The sequence below is a fragment of the Rosa chinensis genome, chromosome 2 (assembly GCF_002994745.2).
Source record: "Rosa chinensis cultivar Old Blush chromosome 2, RchiOBHm-V2, whole genome shotgun sequence".
In the NCBI taxonomy this organism is placed as follows: Eukaryota; Viridiplantae; Streptophyta; class Magnoliopsida; order Rosales; family Rosaceae; genus Rosa; species Rosa chinensis.
This window is the reverse complement of record NC_037089.1, coordinates 2,362,292-2,386,052: the sequence shown is the minus strand read 5'-3', so window position 1 is coordinate 2,386,052 and position 23,761 is coordinate 2,362,292. Positions and strand designations below refer to the sequence as shown.

At 36.7% G+C, this 23,761-nt stretch overlaps 3 protein-coding genes across 5 annotated transcripts; 1 reads left to right on the top strand and 2 right to left on the bottom strand.

The window, feature by feature from the left end:
* Positions 1-8,924: 8,924 nt before the first annotated feature.
* Positions 8,925-12,339, top strand: LOC112189969 (probable serine/threonine-protein kinase PIX7). The gene is made up of 6 exons (XM_024329379.2): positions 8,925-9,373; positions 10,155-10,474; positions 10,580-10,715; positions 11,123-11,256; positions 11,334-11,457; positions 11,546-12,339. Exons 1-6 carry the CDS (start codon positions 9,253-9,255, stop codon positions 12,007-12,009), a joined length of 1,299 nt encoding a protein of 432 aa, XP_024185147.1. The 5' UTR covers positions 8,925-9,252; the 3' UTR covers positions 12,010-12,339.
* Positions 12,340-12,882: 543 nt separating this feature from the next.
* On the bottom strand, positions 12,883-16,026 carry LOC112186029 (U11/U12 small nuclear ribonucleoprotein 25 kDa protein-like). Of its 2 annotated transcripts, XM_024324385.2 has the most exons (5): positions 14,174-16,026; positions 13,893-14,093; positions 13,625-13,721; positions 13,424-13,523; positions 12,883-13,328 (listed from the first exon to the last, which is right to left on the bottom strand). In XM_024324385.2, the coding sequence occupies exons 2-5, from the start codon at positions 14,089-14,091 to the stop codon at positions 13,296-13,298; spliced, it is 429 nt and encodes a 142-aa protein (XP_024180153.1). In that variant the 5' UTR covers positions 14,092-14,093; positions 14,174-16,026; the 3' UTR covers positions 12,883-13,295. The 2 variants fall into 2 exon arrangements, with proteins under 2 accessions (XP_024180153.1, XP_040371477.1); XM_040515543.1 differs by having other exon boundaries at positions 13,893-16,026.
* Positions 16,027-19,273: 3,247 nt separating this feature from the next.
* LOC112186028 (UDP-N-acetylglucosamine transporter UGNT1) lies at positions 19,274-23,553 on the bottom strand. 2 transcript variants are annotated; one of them, XM_040515217.1, is made up of 10 exons: positions 23,279-23,553; positions 22,401-22,477; positions 21,797-21,913; positions 21,521-21,654; positions 21,226-21,356; positions 21,082-21,126; positions 20,872-20,969; positions 20,377-20,484; positions 19,724-19,780; positions 19,274-19,621 (listed from the first exon to the last, which is right to left on the bottom strand). In XM_040515217.1, the coding sequence occupies exons 1-10, from the start codon at positions 23,379-23,381 to the stop codon at positions 19,547-19,549; spliced, it is 945 nt and encodes a 314-aa protein (XP_040371151.1). In that variant the 5' UTR covers positions 23,382-23,553; the 3' UTR covers positions 19,274-19,546. The 2 variants fall into 2 exon arrangements, with proteins under 2 accessions (XP_040371151.1, XP_024180147.1); XM_024324379.2 differs by having other exon boundaries at positions 21,755-21,913; positions 23,279-23,549.
* Positions 23,554-23,761: the final 208 nt, after the last annotated feature.

Below are 23,761 nucleotides of genomic sequence, written 5' to 3'. Positions count from 1 at the left end.
TCTATTGGAAAAAAAGGTTCAAAAAAATAACATCTTTATTAGTAAAATTCAGAAACTGTGTAAATTGATGTGTTAAATTAGAAGGGGGATATAATCTTCAAGAAAGATGCTCATTTCCTTTTTTTTTTCTTTTCCAAATCAACACTACAAGACAAGATAATTGTCACTCATTCTCAAAAAATAAGGGGGGTGTATTGTATATGGAATTACTGGCACTTTTAAAGAAATCCATGGAATTTAAAAGTTTGGGTGTATTCAATAGAGACTTTTAACAGTCCATAAAAGTCTGGGTGTATTCAATTAGGATTTTAAAAAATCTTTATGAATTCCACCAAAGTCTAGGGGTATTCAATTAGGACTTTTAAAAATGAATAGAAGTTTAGGGGTATTCAAAATATCATTCATACATACGGAATTAGAAAATCATGGAAAATCATGGACTTTGTAGTGTTAAGTATAAATACCAAATTCCAATATTTTTCCAGCCACCAGAGCAAAGATTTTGAGCGTGGAAAAGTCTGTCAAAGTTCTTCTCTCTGCGCGTTCAAGGTTGGTCCTCCATCATCTCTCTTTCATGATTTCTTTTTTCTTTTCTCTATTATTTTGTGATATCAACCTCTAATACCTAACATGTTCATTGTTGTTGTTGAATTTGATTTTTTTTTTTTTTTTCAATTGTGATGCTTGGAACCCTAATATTATCATCAACTCCTAAAACAAAGCCAAATAATGTATATGCCTAATGCTTTTACGGTTCGATCATAGTCCTGCATACTATTGCGGTTATTGCTATTGTCGTCGCTTGTTTGCTGCGTATGTTTCTTCTTCTTTGTTTTTCTCGCTAGGTTTTCTGTTTCTTTTGTATTTGTTGCTGTCCTATATGGCATGGTTCTCTTTTTTTTTGCTACTGCTTTGCCCTTGTGGCTCTTAAGTTCGGGTAGATTAGCCAAACGGTGGGTGGTTTTTTTTTTTTTTTTTCCTTCATGCCAGAACTTCTTTTCTATACCTAATAGTGTGTGTGATTTTACCCTGCATTGAGATGGGACTTATGTTGACAATCTCATGTCAACTTTCTTAAAATGATAGTAATGTCAAAGGTGCGATTTGGTTCAAGCTTTGGGTGAATCTATACAGAGTTATTAATTTTCATTCAAATTTTGCTTTAACCCTTCAATTTGAAGCCAATGTTGGCCACCACTAAAGTCGGCAATGGCTGATAAAATTATGTCAGGTTATTTATTTTCTTTTTCTAAAATTTTAGTGTTCTTTTTTATGCTTTGAGAATATTATATGTATGTTGAGCAGAGCTTTAATGTTAGAAATTTTACTTTGGGATTACAGAGTAGTAGGTTGAGTAAATAGGATCACTGAATGTTCAAAGAGTTAATTCAGCTAAGTTTGTAGTCAGCTGAGAGATAGGAATATTGTTCTGGAGTTTTGATTTGCCATGATGACAGTTGTCTGGTACCTTGATTCAGTTTTGTCATCTTTATGGACCTCAATTTCTTTAGGATTCAGATTCTTTTTATTTTCTCCTTCAAATTCCCATGGAAACAGATCGTGATCAAGTTTTGGGGTTATGAGAGTCTGATTTGTGCAATTTATGAGTACTGTTTATTATCATATTGTATGGCATGCTATAAAAAACAAACAAGTGTGGATCAAAATGTAATTGAATGAATTATGAAACAAAGAAAAATTAATCAAAGAGAAGTTGGCTAGGTAATAATCAATATGAACAATGTATCAAAATTTGCTATTTTTGTCTTTGCACCCAATTGTCTGAGTTGGTTCCTTTTGTATGCTTAATGCATGTTTAAAGAAAAGAAGAAAAAGAAAAAAAAAACCTTGCATACGTTTTGAAGTAATGCTTCTTACCAGAATGATTCCTTATCCCTAGTAGCCAAAATCATTGCTCTTAATATGAATAGATTCAAGCTGATGAAGGATACCAGCAACTCTTCTTTACTTTATTATTTTGTTGTGTCAGAAAGCAATTTAGGAGAGTATGAAAACAGGACATTGGTGCATGTTTATATTGATATACACACCTGATAGTTGTGCGTCTTGATAACAGAAGGGTTGTCATTTGGGGTCTAATATCTTTCTTGTTTCTTTGTGGAGCCATGTACCTTGGACTTCTAATTTTTTTTTTTCCAGTCTATACTTCCCTTATGTTTATATTGTTTTGAATTATAATGTTTTGATTGATAAAAGTTGCATGTATGATTACTTTTACGCAATCGTATAGATGGGAGATTCACAAGGGAATGGTAAAAGAAAAGATTACAAAACTTGGAATGCTGAAGAGAGCAATGTTTTGCTTCAACTTATGGTTAATTATTTATTTCATTGTACAGTAATGAAGATATTATTTCATTTTTTCTTTTCAGCTATTGATATCTTTTTTCATTATTTTAGGATTGTGTCGGAGCTATAGATGGCACACATATTCCTGCAACGGTAGTTGGACGTGAGGTAAGCAGATATCGAAATCGCCATGGGAAGATATCACAAAATGTATTAGCAGCTTGTAACTTTGATTTACAGTTCATATATGTGATTAGTGGATGGGAGGGTTCCGCTCATGATTCAAAAGTGTTGAATGATGCGATTTCTAGACGAAATGGACTCAAAGTGCCACCAGGTATAGTTTTACGTGCATAAAAAAATTCAGAGTACTTATTACAATTTATGTCATATAACATATATATAACATAGTAATTGCACATGTTTTTTATTATTAGGTAAATATTACTTAGGGGACTGCGGATTCCCAAATCGACGTCGGTTCCTAGCTCCATTTCGAGGTACTCGATATCACCTCAAAGATTTTGGTGGTGAAGGAAATCATCCTGTCAATGCAATTGAGTTATTCAATCTTCGCCATGCTTCCTTGAGGAACGTAATTGAGAGAATATTTGGAATATTTAAGTCGCGTTTCACAATCTTCAAATCAGCACCACCATTTTTATATAAGACACAAGCAGAACTAGTTTTGGCTTGTGCAGGACTGCACAATTTTCTTCGACAGGAATGTCGTTCAGATGAATTTCCTCCTGAACCAGAGGAAGATCCGATAGACAATCACGAAGATAATTTTGAATGGGATGATTTTCAAACCCAAGATCAGCAAAGAGAGAATGCTAATGAATGGAGAATGAGTATTGCTACTCATATGTGGACAGATGCCCAACCAAATGCCAACAATGAAAACAATGACAATCAAGAAAGTGAAAATGAGGGAGAAGAATAAATCATATCATTATTTCAAAGACGTCTGCTTATTTGGCATGAAACTTCATCAATGTGTTTTTTTTCCCTTCTCTTTTTTGGATATCTTTTGGTTTGGTTGATTATATTTGGAGGCTTTTCCTTTATTTTCTTATATGTTTGTTTCATGACATTATTTGAGCTTCTCTGATTCCTACGCTAATGGTCATTAGTTAACATAGCTATGACATCGTATTTTATTCTCTGACTAATAAACTAGCTTGGTTTTTCTTTTTTATAAGTATTGTGAAATCTACATAAGTCATTCATATAAAGTCTATAGATTTTTACAAATCAGTAAAAATCTGTGCTAAAAATCAGTAAAAGTCAATGGTTTTTAAAAAATCAATAAAAGTCTATGAACTTTTTATAGAATCCATGGACTTTTGAAAAAGTCTATTATTTAAAAAAACTCCACACAAATCCAAATACAATACACCCCCCTAAGAGTACAAAGTCACTCAAATATACAATAACTCAAAACATGTGATGTTTCGATTTTGAACTTAGTTCTGAAACATCACATACTTTGAAATATAATAAAACTTGTCCTTCAATTTAAGTTGTCATCTCCATGTGTTTGTTACTGTAAGTTTTTTATTTTTTTATATCAAAAGAGGTCAGCCCATTATATAGATTCAGCAAGCAGTACAAAAACGAAATACCCCTAAGGGGTCGATAGAAAGAATCGTTCCTCATAGTACCCTGAGACTCCTATTCTACACAAGAACAAGAACCCAATATACCCTCAGTACACTCACCTTTTAGACAGTTCTAGCGCTTTTATTCCAAACAAAGACCAGTAGCTTCTGAAGCAGGATAAAAAACCCTCAGAAACTAAGATCTTTGCGACCTAACAAAATTTAAATGTTCCCCGGAAGAAGGAATGTAGCCTCCTCTTACATTTCTCCTATTTTGTCCCCTTCATCAACTTCAGGAGAAGTAGTCTCCGTAGGCAAACAATCCGCAGTCTCACCTTGGGAATCAATATGGCTCTTCCATTTGCGTTGTTTCCTCTCTTGCAGCTCTGGCTCCAAAACCCTAGCAGTCTTAGGTTTATTCTCACTCCCACAGGGGTGTCCCAATTTCTTCTTCCTTGGAGAAATGATAATCTTGCCATTTTTATGCTGCAACATTAGAGTCATGTTCTCATCCACCTTAAGAGTAGGATGAGCCGGTGACAACAGACGCTTACTTGCCGTAATCAGATCAACACGCGCTCTTCGTTTTGTCCCCACCAGAGCCAAGCAAGACGATCCTACATCCGGCTTTGGGTTCAAAATTGCTTTCTTCACCTTAGTAATTCCCGACACTGACACCACTTTGGTCAAGGAGCAGTTCGGAACCAAAGTCTTCCAATTCTTGATCCATTCTACGTCCCCATGATCTATCATACCGTGCGACGTACCAATACCATCTCTACCCTGTTTAGGTCCAGACAACCTATCATCTCCCAATGACACATGGGCTACCACCCCTCCAGGAATCCTGGAACCCGGCCCATCAACACTAGAGTCCACTTGCTGTAGCACCATCTCTATTCCCACTCCAGAATCAGCAGAAGGCAGCTGCTGCTCTTTCGTTGGATCACCAACATCTCCCTAAGACAGATCACCCATAGCCAACGTCAACCCTGCCATAACTGCTGCCGGCGGCCCTTGCTGAAACTCAACTTTCTCAGCCACCAGAAATCCATCGCAGCCCAACTCACTATGCTCAAATAGACCACAGTCATGACAAAAGCCCTTCACTTTCTCATAAACCAGTGATCTCATGTTGCACTGTAGGCGAGAACTCGAAAAGCATCCAGTTGCGGACCTGACGCCAAACATCCATCACCAGCCGGATCCTTTGTTCCTCCTCCTTCCGTTGGAGTGCCGATTGATCAAATCTAATGACCTGGCCAATCGCAGACCCTATCAGAGTTAGGGCTGCTTTATTACGAAGGGCTACTGGCAGTCCCTTCACCACCACCCAAGTCTCCAACTTCCACAGCGGGACTGTCTCCACCGAACCAATCCCATCATAGTCTCCAAGCAACAACATCGTATTCTTGTAAAACCACGGCCCACCATGCAGAGCCCTATTGCGATAAGCTTCGTGATCAAACTGAAAAAGAAAACAATCTCTGGCATCCTGGACAGAGAGACCGGACTTCACACGCCAGATCGAAGTTATAGTCCCTTTGAATCTAGGGAATCGAGTCTTGTTCCTGAGTAGGCGCCCAACCATATACCAGTGAGTATCCTGCAGCGCCGCCGCTCCTAGCGTGACCCTTGCAGAGTCGAAGGGGTTACGAGCAGCCATAGCCCTAATCTGCGCCATTGAGATTAGGGACGAGTTGTGGAGTTTGGTCGAAGAAAAAATTCTTCGAAAACCCTAGCAGGAGCGTGTGGCTAGGTCGAAAAAAAATCAAAGTACTTTCAGAAGTGTTATTGTAAGTTTTATAACCTTTGAACTTATAAAATATCACTACTTTGAAATATGATAAAATGGTCTTAAATTTGTGCTCACAATCTCTATCCCATGGTTTTGCCTTGTGGTTTGGACTTTGGAGGCAGAGATAAAATCACTAAAGCAGTGAATAATATTTGACCCAGTAACCACAACGGGTGAACTTGCTCTCAACCAACAAAAAGTGCAAACAATAGAATTGGGTCTGCAAATTGAAATGGACTGACCCAAAAAAGATGCTCTGTAGTCTGTACCAACCTCCACTTAGTTGAAGTGATGATGAGCTTGTTCTGTAATCACCCAGTTGGTTTTTATCCTTTTGAAATTCATGTGACCGGGAACCGATTCAAGAACATCATCAGCCCCACATCAATCACGTATAAGGAAAGATTTTTACCTTTCAGTCTAAAATATATGCCCTAATCGATGGTTCATCATTTAGGTCATAAGTTCTAACTCACAGGGTTTTCAGATGTGAGAGAAGATGATCATATATACAAAACTGAGTGTATATCAGTGTTCTAAACCTCTTCCCGATTTTGTGGTCCTATACGTACGTTTTTGCAAATAGGTTCCCACTTACCCAAGTAAATTCGAAAAAGGGTTCTGGACCTCTGGTATATTCGCAGTGCAGTGCTCCGAAAGCATGTGATCATACCAGAACCTCTTGAGCTTGAAACTTTGATCTTTCTCCAACACCAATTATAAGGTTTGTTAAAAACTTTATGCCTCTTTTGAGATGGGATATCTTGTTTGCCCATATGATGACCTTGAGTGGGCTACACTAGTCAGTAGCCAGTGTCCCTCTCTCTGTGGGGGGTCCTATAACAGGTCCTACACACTTAGTGGGGGCAATGGGAACAAACACCTTTCCAACAAGGCCTTTGTCAAGTTGTAAAGCACAGTGGAGGGTTAGAAGAACAGAGAGTTGGAGAAGAATAAAGAGAATGCTGGACTGTAGAAATTTTATCTTTTGATCTGCTTCTCCCATATTGGTGTTTGATTTTTAGCAAAGATGGTTTTTCAGGATAGTTTAAAGGATTATAGTTTTGGCTATGGAAATACAATGTGCGATCGAGAAGCATAACGAAAAACATTAGGAATAAGATTGCTAACCTTCTTCATCTATATGGAATACAATCTCTCTCATGTTGGGTATTGTTTTTCTTCACCCAAAGAAGCATCTTGTTCATCCGTATGTAGAATACAATTTTGTCTTATGGTTGGTTGATGAAATGACCCCTCACCAGTCACCAAGCACCTCTTTCCTTCTTTTCCTTTAAAAAAAGGCCCCGTCATGAAAAAAAGAGAGGAAAAACCCCCCTATGATAAGCCTCCTAATTCCCACCCAATCCCATTTAGGTATAGGAATATATCTGCACTGCCATTTGAGAGAGAGAGAGAGACAGAGAGAGGATTGCACTCAAATATGCTCTTGACTCTATGTATGTTGGATTTGACCAGTCAAGTCCAGGCAAAGCAAGAATTGTTTAACTATTTAAGTAGCAACTTGTTTGACCCTTGATTTGGAAAGCTTTTAATTGTTAATTCTTACAAACCACAGGTTCGTTAATTGTTTGGGAAGAAGATCTTTAGCTCTGGTGCAATGGGATATGCACACTTCATCATCTGCAATAAAACTGAGAACCAGTCAGAAACTGATGCCTTCTGCGTTCTGAGTTTTGAGTTCTGACCACGAGTCGTATGTCACTATGAGGTCTCAGTGACTCAGTCAACCTCTGGTGACATAATTTCGCCAGTGACAAAAAAGTCTCCAATTTTTACCATCTTTCTAAAAAGGTCACGAAGAAGTGAATTTGGGTATTTATATTACTTATTAGTTATCTATACTATTATTAAGAGAATAAGTTTTATTAGTCAAAATAATTTTTTTTTAATAAAAATGACTCTAAGAGATTAAAATACTTTGAAAATTAATTAAATCACAAATGCTATTACAATAATTACAAATTATATTTTTATTAACAAAAATAAATAAAATAAATCCCACAACCCATTTTTTTCTCCCACTAACTTCTCTCTACAATAATTGTTTTTTTCCATTATCTTTTCTTTTTTATTTTCTGAAAAAAAAAAATTTACTTACACTTGCAGAGCATGTGTGGAGGAAGGCTAGTTACGTATTACTACTAAAGAAATATGCCAATACTTGTGCCCCTTTTTCTTAGGTAAAACAAATGTACACTAGACAATTAGTCTCTTTAGGATCTAGCAAGTTTAATGCTCTTTGAAATTATACTTTCCCAATGAGTTTGTGTTGAGAGCTAATGAACTTTTGCTTAGACATTATTGAGTTTATTCTCACATTGAAACTCGCTCTCCGTATATAAATATGTGTGAGTAACTTTTTAGTATACTATGATATAAATCTTAATATACAAAAGAATTTATGTTGAAGAACTAATGAACTTAGTAAATTTGTGTTTAAGTAGTGACGAGTTTGGATTCAGGGAGGAGTTTGCTAGTAACATTAAAGATTTGGAATCAAAAGACTAAATTGTCATCTCTGAGAGAAAGACAGGTAAACCTCCTTGAGACTAAGTGTAGTCAGATCTATTTTCCTGCGGCAACATAGTAAGAAAGCTGTGCTTATGGTAATTATGTTACGTTGTAATCGGGTTACATATATCGAGTTATCTTTCCGTTATGTTACTGCTGTGTCAAAGCAAATGGAGTAATCATTAGTGCACTCTTTGCTAACTGGTGCTTGTTAGAATACATGTCTTCTGTATAAATTTCTAATATTATTTCGGAAAAGACTCTAGATGCTTATTATAATCAGGGATTTAGGCTCAATGTCCCCTCCTTGTATTCGACAATTTCATTAATCAAGGATTAAGAGCAGCCGCACCGGTTTTTATTTTTATTTTTATTTTTTTTAAAAAGGGCATTGAAAAAGAATATCAAACATAGAATGTACTGCAAATATTCCGCTTAGCTAAGTTTGCTGCTTTAATTAGGCACAAAAATTATGCTTTTTTCCTTGGTAAAGATTACTGTAAGAATACTTAATTTAAGGAAGTCATCAAGTTACAAAATTGTTCATCAAGTGCATTCCGGGATAACAGACACTGTTCCTTTCCCATGATTGCCAAAACTTGCAGGTTCCCTTTTGGGACTAAACTGACAAAATAGTTGTTGGACTGGTATCTTTTGGTAATTTTCTCAAGCAAGCAAGATAGGAGGGGGGAGTTCCCATCCCCCACAAAAAAGGTGGTGGCAAAAAAGTTCTTTTTGTACACACTGCGATGATGATGCCTGCAATCTCCAACAGCAAACACCACCAACACCAAAGATAACCAACACTCCCCAAATTCCCACTCCCCCTTTTTTTCTCTCTCCCTACTTCTCTCTCTCTCTCTCTTTCCTCTCCTATTGTTTTGTGACTTTGTAGCTTATTATACCCATAAGCAACAAAGAGCCATGGTGATCAGTCTCTCTGGATTTTCATGCAATTGTGGTGACATAAACCCATGAAAGGCTGAGAGCAAAGACAGAGCCACCATGGACAAACAGTGTGGGTGTTGGGCTGTTCTCAGACGCGGTGTTAGTGGTTCCTGCAAGTCCTCTGCTTCTAAAGACTCTGCTAACTCTATTCCTCGTACCAGTCTTGTGTATGATGCAGGTATCTATATATATAATATATATATATATATATATATATATATATATTTATAAATTGTTCTTAATATATAATATACATCTTGTGCTTCATTTCATTGTGAAATTTGGGTTTTCCGCATAGCTCTGGTTTCTGTAGATTGATCTAATTGTCTATGAAATGCTATGTATGAATCTTGTTGTGGGTGTAATCCTGTCTTCAATTTCTCAAAGACTTTGATAGTGAAATCTCTCCATGTCTGGCTATGAATTTCAAGTCAATTCCAGACAAGCGTATGTGTTTTCTTTGCTCTTTTAGTGAACCTATGTTTCTTTTATAAAGTTCAAGCCTTTGTTGTTTATGACAACCTATGCAGTCTTAGTTGTACTGGGAAATCATGATCTAGTAGTGATATGGACTACAGATCTCAAACTTGGGTTGTGTCAAAATCACTAATCTAGCACCAAATTTGCAATCTTTTTTGTTGTAGTAATAGTTCAGTGAATAAGTAGTAGTTGAAGATTCTGAGAGTGATTTTATACCTGGTTTCCTTTCAGTTTCATTCTTTTATGAATTGAATATATGCCTTCATGCTGATTGATCAGTAATTTCACATGTATATAGTTAACTTTTCTTCTAGCTCAATTTGCCTGTGAACAAGGTCAGTCATGTGGTAATATTGGTTTAAAACTTAGCAGTTTCTGCAAAAGTTGGACTTTGATGTTCTCGGTCATAGTGTTAAAATGTAGTGATAAAAAGACTTGTGCTTGAAGAATGTTGGCTAACACACATTCTGTCATTGCAGCAACCGAAACCAGATATCTGAACGCTAGCAATAGAGACCTCTTGCCCCCTAATGAAGCCCAACTATCGTCAGATACTCCCAATCCACCACCATCAGATGAGAAGCCTACTCGCCAGTTGCTCCAATTCACTTTTCAGGAGCTGAAATCTGCAACTGGGAACTTCAGACCTGATAGCATTCTTGGGGAAGGTGGATTTGGATTTGTCTTCAAAGGGTGGATAGAGGAAAATGGAACAGCACCAGCAAAACCTGGGTCAGGGATTACAGTAGCAGTTAAAAGCTTAAAGCCAGATGGTCTCCAAGGCCATAGAGAATGGGTGGTTAGTAGAAATATCTGCCTTGGGTTAGTAGGTTATTGTTGATAAAGGATTGTTGTATAGGCAGTGAAAATTGGGAAATGACAAGTCTCCATTTCTTTGATGCAGGCTGAGGTTGACTTTCTGGGACAGCTCCACCATCCAAATCTTGTAAAGCTTATTGGGTACTGCATTGAAGATGATCAACGGTTGCTCGTTTATGAGTTTATGACCCGTGGGAGTCTTGAAAATCATCTCTTCAGAAGTGAGTATGATTACATTCTTCTTGTTCTATTTCTGCATAGTGGATAAACATGTTGTATAAACTTATCGATCAGACCATTTTTCTGTTCAGCTTGGAAAATATTTAATAAACATCTTGTCCTTTCATCTTTGTCTTTGTGAAGTATTCAAGGGCTACTTGACATGGCTGTTTTGGAATACAATAGCACTGAGTATACAACTTTCATTGGGTTTTGTCCTGTTCTGTTATCCAATTAAAATTCAGTTGTAGTCTATCACTGAACCTTAGTGCTCTATGTAATATGATGTGAACCAAACTGTAGTGCTTTCACGCAACTGCATTGTTGAAATTTAGAATATTTGCTTTCTGGTAATGATTTAATAGTTTATGCTTCTATACGATTTGCTGAGTTTTTGAAATTTTTGTAGGGACTATACCTCTGCCATGGTCCAATAGGATTAAAATTGCACTTGGTGCAGCAAAAGGATTGGCCTTTCTCCATAATGGTCCAGAACCAGTCATTTATAGAGATTTTAAGACGTCCAACATCCTGCTTGATTCGGTAAGTGCTTACTATTATTAATTAGCAATGTCGATTCTTTTGCTTGAATGATTCACCAGATTGGGGTTTCTTTATAGGAATACACTGCTAAGCTTTCAGATTTTGGTTTGGCTAAAGCTGGGCCGCAAGGAGACAAAACACATGTTTCTACCAGGGTTGTTGGAACGTATGGCTATGCTGCCCCAGAGTATGTCATGACAGGTAAGAAAGCTAGAGATTTTCTTGTTCCCAAAGAAATTTGAAATTTGAAATTGAACAATTAACAATTTTGTTTTCTTCATTCTCCCAGGACACTTGACCTCTAAAAGCGATGTTTACAGCTTCGGTGTAGTTTTACTTGAAATTTTGACAGGAAGAAGATCGATGGACAAGAAACGCCCAAGTGGGGAACAAAACCTCGTCTCTTGGGCTCGGCCATATTTAACTGACAAGCGAAAGCTTTTCCTTCTCGTGGATCCCCGCTTGGAATTGAATTACTCCATCAAAGGGGTACACAAAGTCTCACAGCTGGCTTATGACTGCCTTAATAGGGACCCCAAAACCCGGCCTACAATGGATGAAGTAGTGAGGGTTCTTACTCCATTGCAAGATCTTAATGACCTCGCCATCTTGTCTCACCATGCTCGTTTATCTCAACAAGCAAGACGCAAGAAGAAACCCGATCATCATGGAAGTCAACAGCAGCTGACCTTCGTCCACTCTAAGAGCATCAGAGCTTCTCCATTGAATACTGGGAAGCAGCAACGTCGATGATGGCTTGGCCGACTCAAACTATTGAATGAAACAAAGTCATCACCTTTGTTAAATGGGGTTGTGTGAGGACAATTTTTTGTGCTTGTGTAACTTTTGGGGTGTATGTAAAAGGGGCACACAATGGAAGAGGAAATTAGATGCATGAGATCCCTTTCTTTGAATTCCCCTTTGCTTCCATTAGAGAGCTAACCATGATCAATTTGGAACAATCCTCACGATTTGTCTATGTTTCTGATATCTATGTTGTAATTAGATCAGACCGCTGATCATTTCAAAGATTGTTATTTGCAGCTACATGAATGCCAGTTGCTTTGAGGATTTATAACTGCATATATGCACATCCTTTTTCTTTCCATTCTGCAGATCGCTGCTGTTACAAATAGAACATATGCCTTGCGCAAAGATGAATAGTATGTATCTATATAGATTCTGTGCATATATTTCTGACATAAGCATTTCACATCTTATCAGCCTCGACTTATTCCCTAAGCAATTTGTACAAAGCATCCACTGAATTAGCTTTCCTGTAACATGTGAGAGATATGGATCTCCATCCTACATAGCTAACTAGCCATATATAGCAGCATCCGCTGGCCTAGCCTCTAAAGAATATACTTTTCCAGTTTTCCAAAAGGAAACTATAAACTAGTGCAATTTCACAATCTGGGATATCACTTTGAACCTACTTTATGAACAGTATGGATCCCTCTGTCTGAACCTCCTTTATGCCATCTTCTAGGGAATCATTACTCGGTGGACATAATGACAGAAAAGAATTTGCCTACTTTTCATTCAACTCTGGAAAATTGTGTGTAGAAAAGGAAAAAGATTTGCTTTCTGAAAAAGAAGATTGTATTCAAATCCACAGGGGAGACTTGTCCAAGCACATTAGGTTCTAGTATCCAAGTAGAACTTCTACAGTGTATGATTTACTCAACTCAACACATCTTTTATTACAATTCTTTATGAATCTGCTTTGTGGATATATATCAGTTATAAACCAACACTTCTGACTACAAAGAATGAACGAATTTGATCTCCTACATACAAAATGTATAATTCTGCAGTCGATTCAATTAGTTCACAGTGGATGCATTAAATTTGATACGGCAGGAGAGACCTGATAACTGCTTCCGGCCTCCCCAAATCTTATAAGCCTGTGTCATTCAACTCCAAGCTGTGTTCATCACGATCAGATCATAAGCATAAGCTGCATTGATCTATTGCAGGGATGGCTTCTTCTTCGTTCATAATATATCATAGACTCTTTTCCCGTTGATCATATGCTACATTGCTGAAAGATGTCGAACAAAAAAAAGCTGCACATGCACATACAATGTACAACAACAAAATCGATCATTAGCAATCCTGAAAAAGAATAATCATTTCCACGAAATCAATCAATTGACCCTACCTGATCGCCATCTTTGATTCCAATGACTCGAATGTATGCCTTGTAATCAAGTAGCTTCTCGCCATTATAACATAAGCAAAAATGACCCCAAACATGTGACCTGCATATATTGATCCCATACAAATTGTAATGACCTACCTTAGGAACTTGAATATCCAACTAATTATAAATCAAAATTCATACACAGCAATTGATGTATACCATGAAATCATTTCATCATCATTTGCTGACCGATCAAAAACATCCTTCACGGCCTCTATTAGTTTGGCCACCGTTGCCGTCCTTGGAACTTGCACCTCTAAAAATCAAGAAACAGGGAAAGTTATAAATAATCAGAAAACATATATATGCCAGTCCTGCTTCAATGGAAGGTCACACATCTACGTATGTACGTACATACAGCATGTGCATGCATGCATGCATGAGATTATATATATATATATATATATATATATATATATCTACGTACCAAAGGTAGAGCCGTCCAACTTGATAACAGAGAGGTTTAGAGGCTGTTGAGGCATCTTGTGGTAAGCAAAGCTCTTCTTGATTAGCAACTTAGGCGACATTGAATGGGATGTGATTGGAACGCAGAGGCTATTCGACTCCGTGCACGAGTACTCATGATGATGATGATTTGCAGCAGCCGGTTCACGAGTTTCCAACATCTCTATTAAAACGTAACAATTGAAGTTAATTACCAATTGGTGATTGGTTTGGTACAACTGAGAAGTTAGGAATGTTCTTCACCCTCGACAACAAGAAGTTGATACCCTATGCAGGAATTCGTTGTAAACCCTCGACCAACAAGAAGTTAAATTTGTAGTAAACCTAGCATAACTGATAAAGAACAAAAAAAAAAAAATGGAATTAACCAAATTAAAACTGTTCTGCATTAATCAATCTACGGAGCTGAGATGATCTAGGGTCGACATTACATTCAGAATCCCACCATTTTCTGAAGCCTATATCCTCGGTACATTGTTATTATAGTTATGCCACAGATTTGACTAGCTTTTTATGTATTGAAAAGTCTGGATACACCTTGCAAAGGGTTAATTTTGGTCAAAACAAGTATTTGCCCATAAAAGGAAGAAAATATGATCAATGACGTTGAGGAATGGTTAATTACAGATCTATTCTTGAATGTTCCAGCTAGAAAAAAAAAATTAACTAACAAATAAATCAAAAGCACTTTAATTTCAAATAAGAGCCTATAGAATTTAGTTGATTACTCTGCATATTTGGAAATATATTAAAGATGTTTTTCCTATACTGATATTATACATTGGACAACAGAAGATCTAAGCGTATAAGTAAACACTGATGTAGATCGATATAATATTGAACGAAAGACAATTGTTGAAATTGAAGACTAACAATTAGTTGTTATTTAGAAGAAGATTGTGCTCTAAAAGCTTAGACAATTAAGAAAATACCAATTCCATTTCAAAGTTGAAACTAGCTATTAGCAAAAGTCCAAGCATAAAAATCTGACACTAGTTTCATTATCTGTAGCTTGATGATTCCATATATTTCATCTTATGTTGTCCCACTTCTTTTCGTTGTGCTCCAACCAATTCGTAGATGAAGGAAAATCGATCATTCTATCTTTTCTAAATGAGAAGGGTGTGGCCCTTGACTTCTGTTGAAGTGTTGATTGATTTGTTGTTTGTGTGTATATATTCCTCTTGCTACAAGGGATACAAATAGTCAGTAATGTTTAACGTGAGGTACAAGTTGTATGACTTTATATGTTTTTTCACGTCTTTAACTAAACCTATTTCATAAGTACGTTGGCTTCTTTGACTGCACTAAATCCTGAATGTTCAAGATTGAATAGAAATTAAAGAAATATTCATGAAAGGGGTTAGTCATTATTGGTTCGAGTACAATCTCGATCAGAAGTAATTGAAACATGTAATTCAAATTTTCAGCAATTGTAATGAAGAAATCTAAGAAAGTTATTGATATTTCATGTGAGAGACAGAAAGTGAGGATTGCATATCTGTGGTTGATCCGTTTTCGATCTAATGAAGTGCTTGCTTGGAACCAGAAAGCAGATTAAAGCATATCATCATGTGTGGCATAGCTGGGGGACAAGGAAGAAGATTTGTAAGTAGTACTGCTATACATAACAAGTTTCTTGCTTAAAATTGACATCAGTAAGTGATACTCATGAAACTAGAGGGTCCTGAATAAGCTAGCTAACAGATTAAACTAAATCAGTAACATTTGGTCTATATATATAAGAACATTGAGCCATACAATATCATGCAGAAAGTGACATAAAATATAGTAATGCAAGCTAGCTGAAGCTAATATATAAACTAAGAAATGAAATCTGGCTATGAATTAAGTTATAGAGGTTGTAAAAGCAATTGAAAGGGTAGAACCAATTATTTAAGAAAGTGATATTGGCGCGGCTCAATCTGAGATCAATTTACGCGGCCTGCAGCAGCCATATATGTGTAAATCTGTCTTCGGATTGAACCTCACCAACATCGCTTTCGATCCACCTCTACTGCTTCCCAAACCTGAACCATCGAATTGCTTCTTATATATGATTATAAAAGGAGATATATGCATAAAGCACATGTACTCTTTAAACACCATGAACCCGAAGCTAGCAGAAACAATCAAGATGTTCAAAACACTTTGTATTTCTTCTGCCTTTTAAGCTTGCAGGCAGGTCTCCTGGTACCACTTACCTAAAAAAAGGGAGAAAGTACTTGAATAAAGAATATCAATCAAATTAATCTGGTCCCATGTCGATGGACCTAAAATTTTAAACATCAATAATCAGATAATTTTAAGTAAATAGATAATTGATTAAGGTGTCTTCTAGCAGCTTGGTGGAGTGGGAGGCCAATATATATAGTGGATTTTAGGATTGTATGTATGCGGTGTGGAGTTGGGGTCAAGTATATATTGTTGTTGGAGTGGGTCGATCTGTTGGATTTCCAAATCATGATTAACAACTATGTATATCCAAGCAATTATATAATAATTTCAGACTGATATTCAAATACTAATGCATAGGGCAATAACATTTTATATTTCAGTACTATATATATGTAGCTACCAAGTATGCTAGCAATAGAAAATATATATGAGAGCAAACACAAACTAGAAAATAACATCCCATTTCCAAATGTGTATATTGTTTCCTACCTAGCTATAGCTCAGCTAGATAGTTTGGTTAAGGAACAAACAGTGCTTAGAAAATCAAAGGCAGATCAGTTGGTAAAAAAAAAAAAGCTAATGAAATGATTTGAGGGTTGCTATCAGTATATATAACAGAATAGACAACCATATTTGATGATATTCAAACATGCATATGCATATTTGTGACCAGGAAATCATGTATCAGAGAGAGAGAGAGAGAGAGAGAGAGAGAGTGGAGGAGTGAATGAAGATGATGCAGAGGGAGGGAGAGATTGTATACTGGTAGGGTTTGCCTCGGGATGGAAAGAAGAGAAGATGAGAAGGATGAACATGATGGAAGATCAGGTGAGTGAAATGATTTCAATGGGGAGCAACATGCACTTACTTTAGGGTTTCTCAATTCCTCATATATGCATGCTTAGTTTCTACTCAATATAAATCAAAACTAGCTAGCTACGCATGCACCTGAAATATTCTCCACCAAAAATTCCCAAACAACTCCTTTTCATTGTATATCTCTCTCTCTCTCTCTCTCTCTCCTCTTTCTGCAATTATTTATTTTACATTTCCCACCATCCTTTTTTAATTTAAACCAAAGAATAACATGCTTGGCTTATTTGTACCCTGTATAATGTATATAAAACTTTCTTTCTAGGGTAGAAAGATCACAATATGGCGTCTAGTGTAGGACAAAAAGTACGTTTTAACTAAGTTAAGAGGAGTATTCTGTGATTTCCGTCAAGTAGCTGTAACCCAAATCACTGTTTGTAATGCCCAAAACTAATTAAGCTGGTACTGTGTTAAGAATATTGTACAGGTAGCTAGAAGTGAAACTAAAAGATGAGTCAAACTAGCTTTGTGTATAAAGAGATCGAATCGAAGTCTTGGGAACATGAGTGCAGAATGTCAGCGAAGGTATTTGTCTAGAAACAAAAGGGCAACAGGATCAAGTAGAATTAGATAAATAGAAAGAATTACAACTCAAACCGGAGACACCGGCGCCAAAGAAGCCCTGCCTTGGGGCCTTTGCTGCATTAGCTATGGGAGACACTTTCCTTGGTTTTCCCTACCATTTGCTAGCTCTTGCTTTCTCATTCCTTTCCTTTGCATACTAATTAATAATTAGCTTTCTTTTTTATTTTAAGGCCTTCTACTCAGTCTAAGTCTTCCTTCTTCTCTTTGAAGATTTTGGGGAACTGCAAAAGAAAAGAAGGAAAGGACTCGGTCTCACACGCTCACTCATTATTTAGGGCGATAAGTTCGCGTGCCACTACCCAAACAGATTCCCCCACGCCTTAAACCCACACCATTCCATGAACTTCCCGTCTTTCTTTTCTTGCCACACCAGATCCTAGGAGAGGTCAAAACCTACCAAGCTCTCTTTATTTCAGGTGAAAAGTTTATATGGGGGCGAATATTTTTATTTAAAAATGCCCCAGTCATGTGTGAAACCTACATTATCTTACATGACACATTTGATTAACTAATTTTATCATTTTTATTTAAAAATGCCTCAATTTCTTACATGACACATTCGATTCACTAATTTTATCATTTTTATTTTAAAATGCCCCAATCATGTATGAAACCTACATTTATAGTCACTAAACTACTATAATAGATCGGACGTCATGTGGTACTTATAAGAAGTTTGAATGCTTCCGCTAATTTCGGTTCTCTTCCCCCTTTATGTACTCACTTATTCGGATAATGCATAGACGAATTACGTAGTGAAAATGAAGACTAGACAATTCCAAAGATCAGAATATATTTCTGGTCTAATGATCCTTTTGAGACTGACTGCTAGTCAAGTCTAGTCTAGCTAATTGATTAAAAAGGGTAGACAAAGAGACACTCATAAGTGAGATTTCTTTCAGGCTAAGCAGGGGCCATGTTGTTGTGTACGTGTTTGTTGCTTGCTTGCTCCCCCTTTTTATTATAATCACCATTCAGCTCAGCAAAGCAAACATACTTTCCTTAACAGTAGTCTTTGCTCTCATCAAACAGAATATTTGAGCCAAACCCACACCACTTTTCTCTTCTCTGTATGCTTCTTTTTAATTTCTTGCCTCCCACACGCTACCACCTTTTTCCCTTTCTTTTTTGCTTTAGTTAATCTAGTTGTGTCAAATTTCCCCAGAGCTAGAATCACCAATTATGCATGGTTAGTCTACCACATAGAGTTGGTGAGAAGGTGCAACATCTCTATCTTACAGTCTCATAGTCTCATATAGTCATAGAGTTGGCATGAAAAGTGTGCATGAAAATGCAGTGAACTTAAAAAGCTAACCTTTTGCAATGCATGATGAGATTGATGGGTGTTTAGTCAGTTCTCAGCTTTGTGGAGGCGAGAAAGACCTACCTGAGTACCGAAAGCTCATTCATTTATTTATAACATAATACCGGCCTTCGTACAATGCAGAAGCTTCTAAAAGTGCATTTGCTCCAGCTATTCAAACTTCAAAGAGTTAAAAATGCAAACTTGACCCAGATAAATGATGAAAAAGTGAGTACTGATCGAAATTTTTTCTGTACCAAGAATGTCATTACATTCATTCAACACCGGAATCTTCAGACTCTTAGCTTCCAGCTAGCCCAAAATAACTATCATCCCAAAAAACGCTTTTCAAGCTTTTTTTGGGCTGCTTGATTTAGATTTCAGTTTCATTTAAGATCGTTTTCCTGAAATTATTGAAGCAAGGGAAGAGAGTTCATAGTACTCAATAATATTGTAAACTTAAAGGAAAGGTACCAAATGAGTTGACCTAGTTGGTGAGATCTGAAGTTTTCAAAGATGAACTGCATTATGATACATCTTTAGCAAAACAGCATTTATTTATTTCGTCAAGTATCAGATATTACAAATCAAAATTTGACAGCGGATGCCGCAAGTCATGCATTCCCAGTCACTGGAGCATTTACCTCCTCGATGAAGGAAGAACCTTACGCAGCCACTTATTTCCCTCTGAGTTTACAGTAAGCATACAAGCAGGACCCGAGAAAACCAAGAGATTGGCCAGCAACATTTAACTATAAGGAAAGCAGGGCAGTAGTTCGCATGGAAAAATAGATTGTCAGTTATGCGCATTCTATAAATTACAGATTTACAGCTAAATAGGAGTTTATGCTTACCAAATCAAATGGAAGTCCTCCAAATAGCAACCAGCCAAGTCCAATAGTCAGAAGATCCTAAAATATGATATAAACAGGTAAGCAGTGACTTAAGAGAAAATGTTACAGAAAACTGTATCAATACAGTTCAAGAAACTGGACATTTGCTTTAAACCTCCCCTTCTCTCTCTGCCAGTTCAAGATGAATCACTAAGTGCTGAAATGAAGTCCAGCACTTCTAGCACTTAACAAACTAATCCATTAACCATATGAACATATTTCATAATGGTCTGTGATTTAAACACCAATTAAAAGTTCTCATCATCGGTTCCTCTAGCCTCTATATTGTCATACTTTTTGGTAGTTTGACCGATCAATGCAAAAACTGTCAGGGCCGTGTGCATGGCTCACCCAGACTGTACCATTTGGGCAATCGCCACTATGCACTTATTGATCAAGAGCAGTAACAAGAACATCCCTGCTTGAATACATGTGATGCCAAATAGATACTAACTTTTGACAAAGTATATAGCTTCATGAACTTTCAGCATGAAAAACAGTTACAGTATGTCACCAGACTCAAGGAAACACCATTATTATAGGATTATAATAATATCACCAAGCTGCAAAATATCTGTTCATCCTAACTAAGGTCCGAAATGAATGTTACATACCTTCAGATTACCACAAATTGTCTGTGTGAGAGCTGAATTGAGGGTTGTATTCCAAAACACGCAATAATTTATTGAAAAAGCCATAACACAGGAAAGAAGCATCACGGCCTGCAAAATTTAGAATGTAGCAATTCCACTTACAAACGTCAAAAGATTGGTGATGGTAATGACCAGATACCCATAAGGCTCTGTTTAGAGAAAGGATTCCAAGCATTTTAAGTTATATATTCACAAGCACAAGTACACTAATACATGGTTTCGCTTCTTAATCCCCAAACAGGAGGCATAAATAGGCATGTTGACAGTCCAAAGAAAACATCTATGAGTTTCATTAGGGAATGAACATCAACATTGAACTCAGCAGAGTACAGGCAATATAGAATCCCAAAGAAAACTATGGGAGATACAGCGGGAGAGAGATAATTGAGTTCTGAATAGTCCTCAAACAACGCAACCAACTCAGAATGATAATTCTTCTAGTTAAAAAGGAAGCACCTGAAAACCAGGGGAGAATATATGTGAGAAGTTCATCATCCCTGTTAGATCACCTCTGATTGATGTCCAAAACAGCAAGACTGGTCCACATATTATTCCTATAATACACAAAATAGATTTCCAAACACATTAAGTACGGCCTAATGTACATGCTCTAAGAAAAAACGAACCAAAGCTCAACAGATAGATCTGTTTAGATTCTTATCTCACCATTGCACCACATTAAGCCAAACGTACTAAGACCACTTGATTTACCTGCAAGATTGAACATGTTTTACACTTTACTCACAATAATTGAGAATAGCTCAGAATGGATAAATGGGGAAAGAGACAACAAAACAACGAAAGCACTACCAATATGAGCTATAGAAGCAAGATATATTGCTGTAGAGATGTTTGCAACAAAGACAACAGCATAGCCATAGGCATCAAATGATAGATCCCGAGCTCCAGCAATAAATGCACCCAGTATAATTATCCCCACACTGATGAAGTCCTTGGATGCATTGCATATACAAATGTGTTAGCCATGCATTGACCTATTCAAGAAACTATACCCTAACTCACATCAATCAATTTTTAACTACGGACAGCAATAACCAGTTAATCATTCACACAATCACTAATGAAAAGAAGATGTATTGTGTACCTGCCCAAAACACGATATGAATGTTTCTGCCCAGTCAAAATATACTCAACGACCATTGTAAAAGCTATACTGGTTCGTCTAAGGGTGGTGTACATGGGAACATTTATACCACGGACTGATTCCATTGTAACCAACTTCCATCAAAAGTAATTATCAATATGCAAATTATATGGGATCAAAATTATGTATAGCCAAAAAATGTGAAAGGTTTCACACTGTGTATACTATACCTACCATGTACAGCAAGTAAGACATCGCGAGAGGAAGAGTGTGTACCAACGTCTTCAATGGTACAAGGGTAACTGGATTGTTCGTAGTGCTATGTGGCTCGACCGTGAAAGAAATAATCTTCCCGTATTTCAGTGCATACAGCAATGCACATGACGATACCATCTAAAACCAACATTCAGAAACCACCTTAAGCTAAATACTATTCAAATGAAGTAAAAATTATCATACACAATGTTTCTTGAAAAAAAAAAAAAAAATTTCATCTTCTAGGTAACAGGCATCTGGTATCAGTAGATGTAATGATGATCAAGGATATTTAGACTATGAATTCATGCCCTTTCAAGAGTATAAACTGTTTAACAATAAGGATGCAATTCCCCACAAGCACACTCAATTATAAAAAAACGAAGAACAAGAATGCAAAATCTAAATCAACAGTGATTTAAAGAAGGGTGTGGAGAAGTAGTAAACGGCTACAGCAACAATCCTCGCTTAAATCAGACATTGGCTTGAAATCATAGAAAATATCATTTCTAGCGAGTACAGAGTTATTGCAGTTAAATTTTGCTAAAACAGAGCTTTCTAGTCTACAAATCAAGGAGACTAGACTGCCCCTTAAAAATAAACTTGGCAAATGTGCTACAGCTACCTGAAAAAGAGTGATGACATTTGCAGATTGGAAATTGTATGAAGAAAGGGCTGCTTTGTTGAACATTATCAAGAGAACTGCAGAATAAAGGAACAAACATAACCATACATGTTATAAAGCTTCGAATAATTAGAGAGCATTACACAGAAAAGTAGATAGGATAAACTAGTGACAAACTGAGATCACATAGCACTGAGAAAGCAGTGCTAAAAACCCCATAAAAGAAAAACAAGTATAAGATCGTAAATCAGCAAAATTCAATGCCAACCTGCAACGGGAAAATATAACACATTTTGATTGTTCAAAATTCATATCACCCTTAAAGCCTTGCCAGCTACTCCAGTGCAAATCGATATAATCATCACTTGTATTCACTAATAACCAGTAAGTCTCCTCCATCATTTGTGCCCTCGATCACATCAATTCATCCACTATAACATCTTTTTATCTTCCCAGACCCCGGTCCCCACTAATCCACCACATTATCTCTTCAAGGATCCACAAGTTAACCATCATATCACATCTCTGTGTGTATAAATCATATTACACATTATGTCCTAATCTTTTCTCATTCACTCCCATAGTTTTATAATTTGGTCCACAAAATAACAATCTTTAACTCAAATAAGCATACATTACATATAAATTATAATACAATACCGGACCTCCTTGAAGTAATTGTAACGTTAATGATCACATAAATACTCAAACTTCAGAATTTTCGAAACTATTTCCTCTACCAAAAACAAAAACCAAAGCAGATAACTGACATAGTAGCATACTTAACACATAAAAAAAAAAAACACAGACCAAAGATTAACGTTAATTATTGTACAACAAAAGTATTCACATGTAATTGGAGAAAGAATGAGAGAAACCTGCGGAGGCCATATACGAAATGGCAGCGTAAGCTCCTTTCTTGGTCATTGCCGGACGTTTCTGGTTCAAGACTGGTAATTTCTGGTTCTTCTCTGTCTCCATTGTGTGCCCAAAAACGAGAAGCTTGGAAGTTTGGCGATCATACAGATGTTTTGAGGCTTTTTAAAACAGTGGGGTGATGGCAGTGAAAGCCAGAAAGGGGAGGGAATATTTGAGGAAATTAACGATGCTTCTCCTCTTTATAGAGAGATTTCTGGCTGAAAAATAAGTAGGCAAATGAAGGGCCTATGACCAAAAGAATTCTTTCATTATAATATTAATGGCCCTAAAGAAAATACTTACATGTGAATCAATATGATGGTTACATGTGTACATGTATCATCATGGCTTTTTGCCCTTTTGGTATGAAGCTACTTAAAGAAATTTATCTATTGATATGTCTTAACAGTCCAATCATGGGGTGGTCAAATATTTTTAATTTA

What these genes read in the sequence shown, in the direction of transcription:
- LOC112186029 (XM_040515543.1), bottom strand. Translation starts at nt 14,091, where the DNA reads ATGTTGGAAACTCGTGAACCGGCTGCTGCAAATCATCATCATCATGAG. An exon ending in GTTGGACGGCTCTACCTTTG is followed by an intron (nt 13,722 to 13,892) that starts GTACGTAGATAT and finishes CTTGATTTTTAG; the next exon opens with AGGTGCAAGTTCCAAGGACG. An exon ending in GATGATGAAATGATTTCATG is followed by an intron (nt 13,524 to 13,624) that starts GTATACATCAAT and finishes CAATATATGCAG; the next exon opens with GTCACATGTTTGGGGTCATT.
- LOC112189969 (XM_024329379.2), top strand. Translation starts at nt 9,253, where the DNA reads ATGGACAAACAGTGTGGGTGTTGGGCTGTTCTCAGACGCGGTGTTAGT. An exon ending in CAGTCTTGTGTATGATGCAG is followed by an intron (nt 9,374 to 10,154) that starts GTATCTATATAT and finishes CTGTCATTGCAG; the next exon opens with CAACCGAAACCAGATATCTG. An exon ending in CCCAGAGTATGTCATGACAG is followed by an intron (nt 11,458 to 11,545) that starts GTAAGAAAGCTA and finishes TCATTCTCCCAG; the next exon opens with GACACTTGACCTCTAAAAGC.
- LOC112186028 (XM_024324379.2), bottom strand. Translation starts at nt 23,381, where the DNA reads ATGGAGACAGAGAAGAACCAGAAATTACCAGTCTTGAACCAGAAACGT. An exon ending in TTCGTATATGGCCTCCGCAG is followed by an intron (nt 22,478 to 23,278) that starts GTTTCTCTCATT and finishes TTTATTCTGCAG; the next exon opens with TTCTCTTGATAATGTTCAAC. An exon ending in TGTCTTACTTGCTGTACATG is followed by an intron (nt 21,655 to 21,754) that starts GTAGGTATAGTA and finishes TTTTGATGGAAG; the next exon opens with TTGGTTACAATGGAATCAGT.